The 15,282-nt window shown below is 39.0% G+C and overlaps 1 protein-coding gene across 3 annotated transcripts in view; it reads left to right on the top strand.

Annotated features, from left to right (window-relative positions):
- Positions 1–646: 646 nt before the first annotated feature.
- SAMD3 (sterile alpha motif domain containing 3) overlaps positions 647–15,282 on the top strand; it is a 51,603-nt gene continuing 36,967 nt past the window's right edge. The window contains exons 1-5 of one of the 3 annotated variants that reach the window (XM_036404559.1): positions 647–765; positions 1,488–1,677; positions 5,530–5,637; positions 14,040–14,225; positions 14,551–14,635. In XM_036404559.1, the coding sequence (XP_036260452.1) occupies positions 687–765; positions 1,488–1,677; positions 5,530–5,637; positions 14,040–14,225; positions 14,551–14,635 (648 nt within the window). In that variant the 5' untranslated portion in view covers positions 647–686. Of the gene's footprint in view, positions 766–1,487; positions 1,678–4,408; positions 4,490–5,529; positions 5,638–14,039; positions 14,226–14,550; positions 14,636–15,282 lie in introns of those variants that run through there. The other 2 variants (XM_036404558.2, XM_036404560.2) reach the window with 2 other exon arrangements.

Below are 15,282 nucleotides of genomic sequence, written 5' to 3' on the forward strand. Positions count from 1 at the left end.
GGGGCAGATGGTATGTACAGGATTCTTCCAGAGGGTGGATGCACTTGTCCCAGCTGCCCCAGAGACTCTGCCTTTCCAGGGCACCCACTGCATCCTCCCAGGTACCACTGGAGAAGGGAACCAGCAGATAACAGCAGGAGCAGTCTCCTCCCTTTCCCCTTCGTTGTCCCTAGCAGTTGGTAATTCAGGGTTAAGTATTTGCTGGGTACCTGCCCTGCTAGGCGGTGCAGTGGGGGTTAAGGTGCTTGACTGACTGCAAGCATGGATGTGACAGACTCTTATCTGGCGGTGGGGTGGCTTGTTTTTTTTTTCCTTCTGTAAAATGTCAGCCATTTCCTGATGAGCCTGATGGTGGTGGTGAATTTCACACCTTTTTTCTTCTCTGTGTGGAAACCTGGGTGTTAATGGTACCGGAGCAGGTCTTGTTTTATAAGGAATGAGGCTGCCTCAGAACGGAGGGAAGCCAGAGACAGGAAAGGAGGTGAGGAAAGGGATCCAAGCAAACTGCCACTTACAACAGACATTAGCTGGATTATTTAGCACTATTTTTATTCAGAACATGTAGATATATTATTTGCTAAGTGCCTTTTTTTGCTATGAAATGTTGGAGTTTGGCTTAGAGCTCAGCACAAAAATAATGCCCTATTTTCATTTCAGAGGGAAATTTAGCGCTGAAACAACTGAAGATGGAAAGTTGGTCAGTTGAGCAAGTCTGCAACTGGTTGAAACTGAGAAATTTAGGAGAACTAGTTCCTAAGTTCCGTGGTAAGCATTTTTATTGTTTGGGGGGGTGGTGCTGTTTGTTTAGTATATCTTGCTATGCATTTTATTGGCACTGCCTACTTTGTTCTGGTTTGAGGCATGTGTGTATATGCTAACCTCAGACTTTTATAGAAATTTATTAGGGTGAGAACTGACATAGATCTGATAAATCAACGTAAGTGTACAGATTTGTTACAGAGTCTGAGAAATCCTGGGGGACGAGATTAAGCCAGTATATAAATAGACACACCTCAAATCAGAGCTGGCAGTTTAAAAGTCCTGACAGGGCCTATTTTATTTTGTAGAAATCTTTTGAAATAATGCAAATGTAGTGTGTAATGTTTTATGTTCTACAGAAGAGTGCACAAGAAACTGTAATGTGAACAGCTGATTTCTTGTGTTCTCTGTTAAAAAGCCTTATTTCCTTCATCAGCAAGCAACAGTCTCCTGTGATTCAAGCAAGGCCTGATTTACAGCATTAAAATTGTCACCTCTGCCTCTGTGTGTTTCAGACTTGGCTCTGTGTTAGGGGAAGATATCTGGGCAGTGATTAGGACTCCTGGCACTGCTTGGGAGAGGATGGTGGCAGCTGAAGATGACTGTCAGCAGTACAAAGCATCCTTCCCTTTGACCCATCTTCCATCACCATGTTTTTAGGCATATGGAATGTAACTGTAACTATAAAGATATTTTACAGTAATGATTTTATCCCCTTCAATCTGCAGAAGAAGAAATAAGTGGAGCAGCTCTTCTGGCTCTAAATGATCGTATGGTGCAGCAGCTGGTGAAGAAGATTGGGCACCAGGCAGTGCTGATGGACCTGATTAAAAAATACCAGCAACAGAAGAGTGGGCTGGAATCCCTTACATACTGTTGTGAAACAGCTTCTCAAAAATTTCCAGAAGTAATCAGTGGGTGAGTTTGTTCGTGGCACAGCAAATATCAATCTGGGTATAGTTGTGTTCTTTTCATGGCATTTCAAAACTGGCATTTACTAGCTCTTCATCTGTAGCTGGTTTTTATGTTTTGAGTAACTGTAACAAATGTGAAATGTAAAATTGGGTTCTTACCTTATGGTTTTAAACAGGGCATCAACATTCCTGGAACCACGCCATTAATTAATTTAAACTTCCTTCATAGCCAGTTTTCATTTGAATGCAGCACTGTCAAACTTTCATTATAGCTAAGATTTTCTCTGTTTAATATATTAAGCTTTTGAAGAACTTACTTTTAAATGCTTGCAAGTCTTGGAGTAAAATAATGATTTAGCCAGAGATAGTATTTGTCACAGGTGTATTGAAAGACAGTTTATCAAAGGAAACTCTGGATTTGGTCCAGATATAAGCATTTAATAATTCCATAGTGGATTATTGAAATTTATTGTGAAACTAGATATATTTTTAGAAAACAGATTCCAGGAAGATTGTCCTCAATGTTTATGTTCTGGCTCTTGGTTGAGCAGGTTTTCTTTGTTTGTTTGGGGTTTCTTAGGGGAGGGAGGGAGGAAAGGGCAGAGTTTGTGGAGTGTTTTTGTTGGGGCTATTTGGATGAGAGGTTTGTTGATTCTCCCATCCTTTGCTTCCATTCTGATCTGTTGTAGGTCTAGCAGGGTAATGTTTTTCTGAATGTCTTGGCTGAGGAGAGAAATCCTGACCTCCAAGTCGTCCCTTTTAAACCCAAGAATCCTGGCTGTAGAGAGCAGCTTGCCATGGATCCAAAATGCATTTTTTGTCAAAGGAAAGGACTCTAGCACTAAGGCTGCATTAGTCACAGTAGGATTAATCCCAGAGGATTAGAACTGCAGAGCAGTTGCCTTCATCCAAAAGGAGTCCAGGTTGTGCGCTCTGAGGTGATTAACAGCCCAAACAAAAGTGTGATAAACATTGATAACCGAGTTACTTCCAAACAACTTGAGCTCATGAGCAGAACTAAACTGCACAGGGAGATACATCCTCTTGTCCTTGTGGAAGTACTTGTGAAACTCCTGAGGTAAATGCTCTTACACCATTGGAGAGAAGGGGACTGCAGGAAGAAGACCAAGTCAAAGCATGTAAGATTTATCACAGGCCTGAAGTATGAGATCACAGCCAGTCTCAGTTCTCTGCACCAAGGGCCTGCCTATTTGATTTATAGGAAGCTCCTTCTTTAGGGGTAGAGTTGTCTGCTGTGAAGAAGACTACTCTGTATATTGTACTTCATCCAAGGTACAGTGGTGGATATACCACGATTTCAGCAGGGGGCTGAGAAGAACACATGTCCTTATGTTTAGGGCAGTTAGGATGTTGCTTTGAATATTTAGCTTTCTGACTTTGTCTGGGGTGTTTGCATAGACTGTGTCTCAGATGTGACTGTCAGCTCTTGCAGGTCAAGCCATGCTGTCCCACAAAGAGCATGCAGTTGCAGTAGCATGAGTGCAACAGCTTTGCTGTGAAGTTCTGCAGACTCCAAAAAAAAAAAAAATTAAATGCTTAAAATATCAAAACTTAGTGAATATAGTTTACGTTAAACTCTTTCCCTATCTAGTCTCCTTCCTGGAAAATAAGCTGCTGGTATCTTTCTCTTTACAGGGAAGTTGAGTAAATAAGCTGGTGTTCCTGAGGTATTTTTTGTGCCAGCAAGAAAGAATAAAATTCTAACAAGTTTAAGATGCATTCAGTCATGTATTTTAGGATGAGTAAAAAGTCAATGTATTCTGTGCATATTTGGGTATAAAATTATGGAAAAGCACCTATAGTGAAAAGAGCATTTTGTTACAAAACTGAAAGTTGTATCTTTATATGCAGATAGCTATGACTTTCCTTAACACTGCAGTGCTTTTCTTGGTGATGTAGTTCAAAATTATTATTGTGTGTTCAGCACATCTTGAACAAAATCCTGTAAGGATAATTTCTTTTGATTTGGTTCAAGGACTCATGACTTGAGTGTATGAGACATTGTTTTGAGCTAATGTAAAATTCACAGTTCTGATAGTTCACAGTAGATGTGAACTCACATTTCCTCCATTGCTCCCTGATGTTAGGCTGAATTACAGTGAGAAGAGAAACCATGTTAAGGTTTGCAGTTAGTAGCATCCACAGCTGGGTGTGTGGTCCTCCCATGGTGCCAGAGAACAATGGTGAAATCTGAGTTTGCATGCTCCTAGCTCCTATCATGCAGTGCTTGAGCCCAGGTGAAAACCAACTATCTTTTCTGTTTTGCAGAATTATTTCTCAGTCAGGCCAGTTCCCAGAACTTGCTTGCCCTGCCAGGACCAGTGACAGGGTGGAGAGGGCATTGCTCAGGGCAGGAAGAAATCATCACCATCACAGTCTCTTTCTGGGTCAGCTGAAGTCACTGTGGAGCTCCCTAGAGCTGTCAGCAGTATTTCCCTGTTGTATTTCTCATATAAATGCTATCCCCAGTGCTTTTTGGTGCACTCCTGGCTGCCACCTCTTTATCCTGGTGTCCTTGGCTCATCCTGTGATTGTGTATGAATTGTGTTGACCTCTCCTCCCTGACAGAAACAGAAACAAAGTCCTTGGCTGGACATGGAATTTAGAGTGCAATAGCTGAACACTTTCTGTGTGGAAGTAATAAATTTGGCTAATTAGAATGTGGCTTACATCTCCAGCAGTTTGGACTAGGACATGGAAATAGCATCCCATGTCTGTCACTGGTTCAGAGGAAGTGTTCCCACAGTAGAAACTGCTTATGTGTGTATGAGGAGCTCACACATAGACATTACCAGGTAAATATGAAACTGCCTTCCACTTTCACAATCAATTGTTTCTGAGAGCCACACAGAGAATATACTAAGGGGGTTTTTTGTTGTTTCATTTAACTACATGGCTGAAATATATTGTTTCATGGAAAGGGAGAACTCCCCTTATAAATATGGCAAACTTTAATGTAATTTCCAATAACAGCCTTTTGTGTGTTGAGTGCAACTGAGGCTGGAACAGTTTCTACAGCATCTTTAGAGTTCAGATGTTCTGAAGAGAGGAGGTTAGGGGAAAAAAATAGTGTTTTATGATTGCCATGAATTCTTGGCAGCATAACAGTATCCCCTCTCTTAGCTCTGCTTTTCCCCCATTACGGGGTAAAACTGCTGGTGTTGGCTTCCACCAACACATCTACCAAAACAAGAAATAACAAGAATATGAGGAGGTAGAGAAATGGACACAAAGGTTAAATGGAAAGTAGTGGACTGGCTCATAGCAAAGTGGGTATCTAGAGTTACTGTTCCTAGTGATGAGCTAGAGCTGGAGCAAATGGCCAGGAACTGTAAGATCAGGAAGCACTCAGAGATCTTCTAGAGTGGCCGGAGTAATGCAAAGCTGACTTGAAGCTTTTGACTTAACCTCCAGAAAAAACAATTTTTCAAGATTCTAGTTAAATAGAAATGTATTGAAATGCTGTGTAATTAGCTCTTTCAGCTCACCCCTTACATGTTGCAATGGTTAGTTTTTCCCAGAAGTTTGGGGATGCCAGATTATGAAGATGGATGTTACCCTGCAACTCTGAGAGGTCTGATTTTCTTGGGATTTGTAACTGTGTAGTAATTAGAATATAAGCAGGCAGAACTTTCTACATTTTCCCTTTTAATTTGTCAGTTTGATAATTGAACTGAAAAATTGATTAAGAGGCATGAGCATATAAAATCATGACATATTTGATATGTTGATTTTTCTTTTTTTCTGTTTCTGTCACTGTAGAACCCTAAACATCCTCTTTTCTATATGCTGCACAAGACCTGAGAGTGATTTTTGTTCTTTTTTTTTTTTTTAGGGCTACTGACAGACAGATGTTAATTTCTTCTGGTCCTGTGGAGCAGAAGTATGTGTGTTCACATGAAAATGAAAAAGGACTAATTGATCATAGAGTGCTAAAGCAAAAGTGAGTTTATAATATATTAATGAAAGTTTCCTTGCCTTTTGAAAATTACATAAACACTTCATCTTGCTTCATTTATACTTTTTATAAAAGTGATCTTAATTACTGGAGGTCAGGTTTGGGTATATCCAGATGTATTTAAAAAACAACAGGAACAGGAATTTATTTGACTGAATGAAATAGCCTGATGGTGTGATTGCATCCTCAGTCCTTGCTCACTGTTCTGTGTTACCTCTTGCAGAAGGCAAGATACAGGTTTGTCTTTATTTATCTGATTTTTAAAAATCATATTTTACATATGTTTTCAACAGCAATATGACAAATTAGTCATTACACAGTGGAATATGGCTTTTCAATAAATTGTGTGCTTGAGGCATCTTAAATATAGCACTTTGCAAGGTAGGCATGCTGATTCCATGTTTCCATTTGCACACTCATTTTCCTTGGTTGTCAAAATAAGCCTACCTAGAAACTGAAGGCAAGAAAATATGATGTGTTTTTCTTCTTTTTTTTTTCTTTTTTTTTCCTCCTACCCATGATTTTGTTCTTTGAGATGGGCAGGCAGTGTTGAAAGAGCGCCCTGTTCCTCTTTCAAGGCAATTATTTTTGTGTTTCCAAAGCTTTGCCTGCTTGTCATTATCCCCCTTTATTTCCACCTGCTACAACTTCTCCCCCTGCCATTCTCCCCCATAGGTGTGATTTAATGCTTTTAAAAGTCTTGGTGCTTCTGTTTTTAAAAGAACATCCCAAAAACTCCAAAGGTCCTGTCAGCATTGTTATCAAAGAAACAAACCCAAATCACTTGAAACCTTGGAATAAACCACTAATGTGGTCCTGCAGTATTTAGCCTGTTCTTCTAAAGGATGCTTATTTTTAATTATTTTGCCTTGTGCTGTATAAAGAGTTTAAAATGGATTGTGTAAATCAAAGTAACCATTACACAATGCACGGTTTAAATTATTGTTACTTGGCCAGGATTATACTTACAGTCTCTGTCTCCTTATTAATTTCATCCCATCTGAAAAGAAAAACTTAAAATTTTTGGTTGATTTTTTTTTGGTTGGTTTTGGATTTTTGTTTGGTTTTATGTTTGTTTGTTTTAATTTGTCTGTGGTGTTGGGGTTTTGTGGTTTGTTTTTGGCTTTGTTTTCTCAGAAGATTCATGAGCCACAGCTTCAGTAACTGTATGATTTTGCTGGAAGTGAATTAGTGGATGTTTTATGGATTATTAATGCTGCTGAATTAGCTCCAAGTTTTTCTGTGTTTCCTGTGTAGGTAGTCCTAACAACGGTGTTAAATACACTCTTCTATATTACTAAATATTACCAAAATATCAAAGAAAATTGTTTAAACACAAAAACAAAAACTGACTGGATGAAGCAATTGTACAATTTGTTTTCTTGTATGGAAATTTGGCATACATTAAACGAGATGAGGTTTGCAACCTACTGCAATGGAATAATGCTTTGACACAATGACAGAAGTAAAACCAGCCCATCTTTCTGTTAATATCCCAAGAAGATTAATCTTGAAGCAGTGACTGTCTGTGAAGACAATAAGATGGACACAGAGGACAATTCAATAAGTACATTTCCCATAGTCCTGCTTTTCTGTACTGGAGTACTAGCAGTTTTATGGCTCCTGACAGCCTGGGGTTTATCTTGTTGCTAAGACAGAGGCTTTTATTATTTGTAAATACCTGATACTGCTGTGGAAAACCAACCTTTTATTGGTTGGTTTATGTGTCCTGTCTGCCTTTCCTCAACGTATTTGCTTAGCAAAATGACATCCCTAATGTATCCCATTTCCACTATGATGGTCCAGCTGTTTTCCCTCAAGAGTAATGTCCTGGTACATGTTTATTTGTACTTTTATTTTTTCTATAAAAACATGTTCTGTAGCTCTTGAGTGCTGTGTAACAGGTTTACTGTCTGAATGCCTTGGGGTAATTTGCTCAGAGCACAAGCAGGACAACAGATCTTCCAGCCAGCCTCAACAGGTTTGAACTTCCCTATTTGCTGTGAGTTTGGGAGATGTGGTCAGTGCTCAGCTAAACCTGGGCCTGCTAAGTGTTGATACACCAATAAAGCTTTTGTCAGCATTGACAGAATATTGGTGCTGCTGCCTGCATAAATTTGAGCTGATAGCAAGGACAATGAACTGGAAGATTTACAATTACCTTTACCTCTGCCCTTACAAATTTGGCATCCATCTCTAAGATGACCATGATGGCCTGCATGGGTCATTCATTTCCTCAGTGGAGGAAATGTCTTTAACTAGACCAGTCCCACATCTTTTTTGGTCAGGCTATAGCAACTGCCCTGACTGCTGGGTGGCTGCATCTGAAGTGACTTTATTTATGATATGTTCTAAAGATCTTTAGAGAGCTCCTTCCTTTGCCTCCCCTATAACCTATACATCAGTATTGTTCATCTGTTTGATGTGTTTTATCAGAAACACATTTATGCTTGTGCTTAAAAAAAAAAAGGAAAATTTTAAAAGGAAAAGAGAAAAAGAGCATCTAGCCTGAAAAATTGTCACTGAGTCAATTACTTCAAATTATTTTGCTCCATTTACACAAGAGGGCAAATATTACTTTTATATAAAACATACATATACAAACACATGTAGCTATAATCCTACAATGAAAACTCAGCAGGACTGTGCTTTTTATGCTTTTTCTTAATGTATAGCTTAAGAGTTTCTTAGGTTCTAAGCAAAGACCTTATTCTTGATATCATCACATATACTAGAAATAATTCTGATGATCTTTTTTTCAGTTAGCTCATAAGGACATGAAAAGCTGGCTTAAGAAAACCATGTTAAGTCTTTGACAGTGGTCAACAGTAGGGAAGAAGTACTGCCTGTCTATTTTGTTCAGAAGTACAGATGTCAGATGCTGTTTGATTATACCTTTGGTATAACATACCAGAAAAACTATTTCATTTTTATGATTTCTGATAATTTCACGTCAATTGCTATTGCATCTTCATGAAACCTGTCTTATCTGTGAGTTTTGGTTTGGTTTGTTCAGGGCTTGAGGGTGATGCTTTAAATTTAGGTTTTTAATTCATGTGGATGCAAGAATTTCTGCCACATTTTTTTGTTTTAAGTCAGCATTTCATGTCTCTGTTATTGCAGCAGGATACTTAAGGATACTAAACTAAAAGACCTAGAAGACTCATAATAATAGCTATTGTCTGTTCTTGTTGCCTTGATGTTTTGAAAGTCAAGACAACAGGACTCATGGTTTAGGAGCACCTCAGGTCATCAGAGCTGAATTTATTGACATGGTGCTGTGAGTCTTCCACAGAAGTTTACAGGAAAAAAGAAATAAATTGCTATGTCTTTTCCACACCAGAAATGAGCAAGTCTTAAAAATGACTTGCGAAAGACACTAATTGCATTGCCTTATTAAGGTCTAGCAAAGTCATAGCAGCAGCACAACAAAATTTCCAAAAACCCATAAAATTCTTGGGATATAGTGTAACATGTCTTACAGGAGTGAATACAAATAAACCCTGTTTCTTTTAAATGGCCGGATTTAACTGGCAATTTTGTCAGTCTGATTCCCTAAAGAGCATTTTTATTTCCCCTTTCTGCAACCCACAGCTGCTGCCCTCGCATAAGGTGAGAGTGCAAATCTTTTCCTTGTGTGATGTAGCTCCTTAGACTGCCAAAAAGCCTGGACTTCTTCTAGAAGAAGGTTGTGTCTGCATCTTGCAAACTTTTTTGTAAGCAGAATTATTTTTTCTGTAGTCATACTGAACGTGATGGTTTCTATAGAATGGGTACTGCAGGGGAAGCTGAAGTGGGACCTGCTCTGGGAAATGGGCAGCTTTGGCACATCTCACAGCTCCAGCATCCCAGCCTTGCTGAAGTTGTGGGTAACTTCTTTTTCAGTCTAAAGGATACCTGCCCTTATGTTTAGTGGTAACTAAAAAATAGAAGCCATCATCAAGCACTAGGTAGACTGCAAATCCCAAGCTTGAGGGAATAACTGGGAAACCTTGTATTTGTGCTCAAAAGTTGGAAATGACATTGAAGCACTAAAAGAGAATGGCATGAGGATCTTTCAGGCACAGATATCAGAACTGAGAATAAAAAAAAATAGAGCCCTTTTTATCTGACTATTGAGAGGAAAAAAAGTTTTTTTTGATATTTCATCTTCTGTCATAATTTCTTTCTTTTGATGGAAATAGCCTTTGCAACCTTGAATGTTGTCATAAAACTGAAAGCATATTATACAAGTGTTAGGGAAATGGAACGTTTGTTTACAGGTGAAGACTTTTCCTTTCTTTCACATGTGCAAGTTCCTTGTTTTCTCCCCTGTTTCTTGCTTGGATTTGTTGACATGGACTTCCAGGCTACAAACCTTCAGATCAGAGTCTCTTGCTGATGTCTGAAGTAGACACGTGAAAGGTTAGACCTTCATTTGTGAATAATGGAAATCTATTGAGACTTCACCTATGTGCTGAGTTTTATGTGGATATACCAAAAAGGGAACAACCCATTGATGTCAGCAAATTTCTTCTTAACTGCCATGTCCCCCGACTAAATGGGATCTGAGCTGATACAAGATATAGCAATGGGTGCCTGACTCACAGACTTTAGCAGACAATAAGAAAAGCTTGTGCCACACAGCACATTTACGTGTGTGCTCAGTTGGCCTTTAAATCACATTTTCCCCTAAATGATCAAAATAGATCCTTCTTAACAGTATGCTCAGGAAGCTTAAAAACAACAGTCTTATTATGATTTAGTATTTGATCTTGTTTCTAGATATCTATGGCACTGTATACAGCTATCTTGATTGAGTTGTCTGTATTGATACCAAGATTATTTTTACTGATTTGTTGCAGCCAATGCAGGTGGCTCTGTGTGTCTGTGTGGTGTTGCATGGCACTGAACTTGGAGAGATGATGCTGTATTTACTCCCCACTCTTCTCTCCAGTGTAATCTAAAACAATCACTGAATGGTCTGGGTGACACTGCAAATGTGTATCTCTTTGTCTTTTTGGCAGTAAAACAAGGTATTCCCTGGGATTAGGGATGCCAGGGGTTATATAATTCATATAGATGGGTCTTTGAGGGCTCTTTGTGAGGTTTTTTGGTGTTTGTTTTTTTGTTTGGTTGGCTGGTTTGCTGTGAGGTATTTTTCCATTTTTCTGAAGGAGACAAACGGCTCCTCCCAAAATAATGCTATTTTATAGCCCCATGTCTCAGTAAACATGCTGTGCATGAGCAGAGTAAAGCTACAATGGAGACAAAGAAGGAAATAGCTGTGTGAGACAGGACTGTGAGCACATTAAAGTGGCAATCTACAAAAGCTGAGTGGTAAAAGCTCTGTGAATAGTTGTCTCCTTGTTGAGGAGGTGCTTCTTAGGATGCAGTTCCTTACTGCAGCTAAGCATAGAGAGACCAGCTTGTTTCATCTGAATTGGTATTTGTTTCACCGCAAGAGAAGTCGTTTTAGGGGCTTAAACTGTGAGAAAACAAAATGAAAAGAATAATTAAGAACTTTGTCACTGTAGCTCCTTGTAACTTGCTGCAGGAATCCTAGTACCAGTGAGAAAGGGGTGCAAGTAAGTCAGACATATGACAGTGGAGAAAGAGAGACACTGGAATTTTGCCTTAGCTAACCATTGGATAGATTTTGCTGTAGAATCAAGTCTAAAGAGCTGAGAGACAAGAAAAGATGTAACTTGAGATTTTTATGAGATATTTTTGCGGTTTCAAGATTTTGATCTAATTTCTGCCTCAGGTTTGCTAGAAGAGGTATGACCAGAAACAGGCTACATATATTTGTACCTGTTATAAATTATCAAATCATGAGCCAAACTTATAAGAAAATTTAGCAAAGATTTATTAATTTGTCTGCGAGACCGAAGTTCGGTCTTCGAAACGACCACAGCCAAAGAGTTGAGCCCAGGATCGGCGCTGGGTGAACACGGATCTGACCTCTGAGTGTCAGAGTCTCCCCAGTTCACGCTCACGGCTTCGCACAGCGAGTTTTTATACAGTTTATTCTGTCCAAAGCAGAGATGACTGAATGTTCTTTGTGTCTCTTCACATGCATCGTTGTTGCTTTCCATGTGCAGAGGTGGACAAAGACCCCGTCCAGGTGTCTCGATGTTGTCTATCAATTCCAGAGAAGCCATGTATTCACATGTATCAGGATGGTGCCGTTGGTTATCTCGACAGATGTAATCGGCAGGGCGATAATCGATAACCGGCAGGGCGATAATCGATAACCGCTTTCAGGTGGACCCAACAACTCGGGGAAGCCAACAACTATCGTCCTGGAAGCCTCTATTCTTACGTTAAAGTGTCAATATTTATCTTAACGCGTGTCCGGGAACTAGATGTACATGAATAAGACAGCTGCTCCTGGCCAGGATAGTCAAAAAACATGGTTTGGATTTTACAATATTTTATACATTAATAGCATGAGTTATCTCTACCATATACTACATACCTAAATCTCAAAACTGCACGTGCACTGGGATTTATGTGTAGAGTCAAAACCTTCCTTGATCATAGAGGACAGCATTACAGCTGAACTGTTCTTTTAGTTAAACAAGTTTGCATGTGAGCGTTTCTGAGGATAAAGTTTATGTGGAGTTGTGTCTCTTTTCAAACAAGCTTGTATTTCATTGTGAAATATTACAGCATATGTTTAACATTACTTCCCAACAGCCATGAGTCCAGCTAAAACTAGTAAAATATTTAATCTCATGCACTGTGGAGACCAGAGGAATTTTTGATCTTGTTTGGAGAGGAAGGAAGTATTTTGTGTTAGGTAAGGTAAATGAAGATAAGTGAAACTTGGAGTATTTTTGTTGCCATGGCAAATGTTGAAGGGACTGGTGGATGGGAGAGTTGCCATATTCCCTGATTATTAGCCATCCCAACTGCAAGAAAATTTTATTTTCTCGGGTGATTGAATGTAGTCCAGTGTTCCCAAATCAAACCTGCTGTAAACCCCTCCACTTTTTGAAATGGCTTTTTGGCTTCAGTGGTATTACCAACAAAAGGAATTTCAGTGCTGCTTAGATGAAAAGTACTGTAAATTTTAAACTTCTGTCCACTTTTTAGCTATATGAAATGGTAGCATATTGAAAACATTATGTAGTAACTTGCAGCCTGTGCACTACATCACTTCCATCAGGAGAGTTGGTGAAGGTACAGGATGCAAACTTTAAGGCTGCAGAGCTGCTCACTGATGCTACATTGAACATCTGCACTTTGTTTGCATAGGAGGGATTTCCAAGTGATTTCAGAATCTAAGTTGTGTTTTATTTTCCTATTTGTATATTAATTTATCACCAAAAAAGGACATTATTGTGTCTATGTGGATATGTTGTCACTTCCTGCACAACTTTGCCTTCTTTTAAGACTGCAAAGTGCAAACAGAATCTACTGTGCTTTGCGTCTACTGTTAACCATCTGTGTCCCATGAAATCCAGTGAGCTTGAAAAGACAGCAGTGCTGACCATTTTGCACCTGTTTTGCAAGGGGGAATGGTAGTGCTGAGTACTTCTACTGATGCTGGGAGCAGAATACAGTACTGAAGCTATATTTTTTTTTCCTCAGCACTGCATTGCCATTTGTGGTAGGGCTGGCATTGGTGCAGTTATACCAGGGATGTAGAGTTTTTGATAGCCCACAAGAAACATTAAAAAATGCCAAGGTGGTGTGGCAGCATAAACAGGTCAGAAAGGCTGAGAGTTATAGACCTGCCTCTCAAGGAGGAATTGAGACTATAACTGGTTGTTGGGGACCCATTTTTCCCTGTGTTCTTTCAGAATTAGGGTTTGGGCAGCCAGTGGTGATAACCTGCCCCAAGTTCACCCCAGATGGGGTGTGACTTCTGTAAATTGTGGTCATGGTGTTCTTGTGACAGGAGCTGCTGCGCTGTGTCTGCTCTGTTTCCATGAGCTGATGATAGCTGCCTTCATCCCTTCCTTGCCTTCCCCTGTGGGAGGACAGCCTTAAATAATGTCATGTATAGTATTTTATTCAATTAAGCTATTTGTCTTACTAGAGAGGAAACATTATAAATTAAGACAGAAAAAGGTGTTTTGCAACAACAGCAAGCCCCCACTGACTTCTGCTTTTGCTTTCAGTTACAAAGCACCTCCTACTGTCTGCTGGTTACAACATTCCATATTTGACATCTACATCTACAACATTCTACATTTGACATCAATACATCTACAGTGATGTATTGATCACTGCTTTTGTAGGTATTCTTTATGCAGAAACAAAGACAGCAGGCCTTGAATTTCTATAGCAATAACTTTCCCTTGTGTTGTGTTTTAACATGTATTTATCTTTCCCTCCTGCCTGCATTTCCATAGAAGAAAGATGTCATGGTGATCATACAATCTTTTCTTTTACAGAAAAAACCTGAAATCATTTTTTGTGAGACAAAGGATGTTGCAGTGGACAAGTTCGTATGTTTTGCCTGACTTCCCTTACGATGTCAAGTGCATATTAGCAGAAAAAAAATGCCCTGATCACAGTATGAGAATAAGAATGATTGAATTTTTACAAGCAGACATGACAAAATACCTGGAAGGATCACTGTAAGTCAACACCATTACATTTGTTTGGGGGCATTACCTGTTGTCTGCTTGGGGGTATTGCCTGTTGTCTGCAGACAGAAATTTTCAAATGGATGTAAAGCTATTCTCTAATATATTTGCTTAAATAAAAGAGGCTAAGGGCCTGACATGTACTGAAACCAATAGAAAGATTTCATGCCTTTAAGCTGTGCCCTTTGTTATTTGGAGGGCAACTGATTGTCTGAGAAATAGTCAGAAATTATTTAATCTAGATCAGAATAGACTCCAGTGTTGAATACTGTCTAGAAAACCAAGTATCTTTTCTGTCTCCATCTTGTTTGCACAGGTATCCGAACAGTCAGCAATATAACCTTGTTGTCAATGCTCTGCTCCAGGCATACCCATTCCTTGATGAAGATGGGAATGGCTTTGTAAGTATTGTGGGCTTTTCCCACATAATCAATCACAAGAAAATAATCTAGTTCAGAGGAAATCAATTTCAATTTCTTATATGCTGGGTCTATTCAGAGTCACACACTTGGCTGTGTTTTTCAAATCACATTCTTATTTGATTATGTCAATTAAAGATTAATGCAGGTATAGCTGTACCTCAGAGCTACCATGAGATCATGCAGACCTGTCTTTCTTTCTGGGCTGATATCTGCCCAGGGATAAAATTAAATCTTATTTTTTTTCTATTTTTAAAACCTAAGAAGCCAGCTGTTTAGAAAATTGTCTGTGTGAGGACTAACATGTGACCGATGCTCTTGCAATGTATTATGATTGTGTGTGTGTTAGATATGAAACTACAACATGCAGTAATACCAGTGGTTTAAGGAATCTAGGTCTAATTAAAAAAAAACAAAACATTTTAAAACAAATATTGGAATATCATTGGGGAAATAGCAGAAAACAGTGGAAGGAGATAATTTAAATTTGAACTACATTTTTTTCACTTCTGATTTAGAATATCTGTCTATGGTCTTGGAGGACAGTGGTCACCTCACTTAACATCATTGCTTTGCCATATGATACTTTTATACCATCTTGTAAAAGCTTGTGAGCCTCAGAGGGGACT

This window comes from Molothrus ater, chromosome 3 (assembly GCF_012460135.2).
Source record: "Molothrus ater isolate BHLD 08-10-18 breed brown headed cowbird chromosome 3, BPBGC_Mater_1.1, whole genome shotgun sequence".
Taxonomy (NCBI): Eukaryota; Metazoa; Chordata; class Aves; order Passeriformes; family Icteridae; genus Molothrus; species Molothrus ater.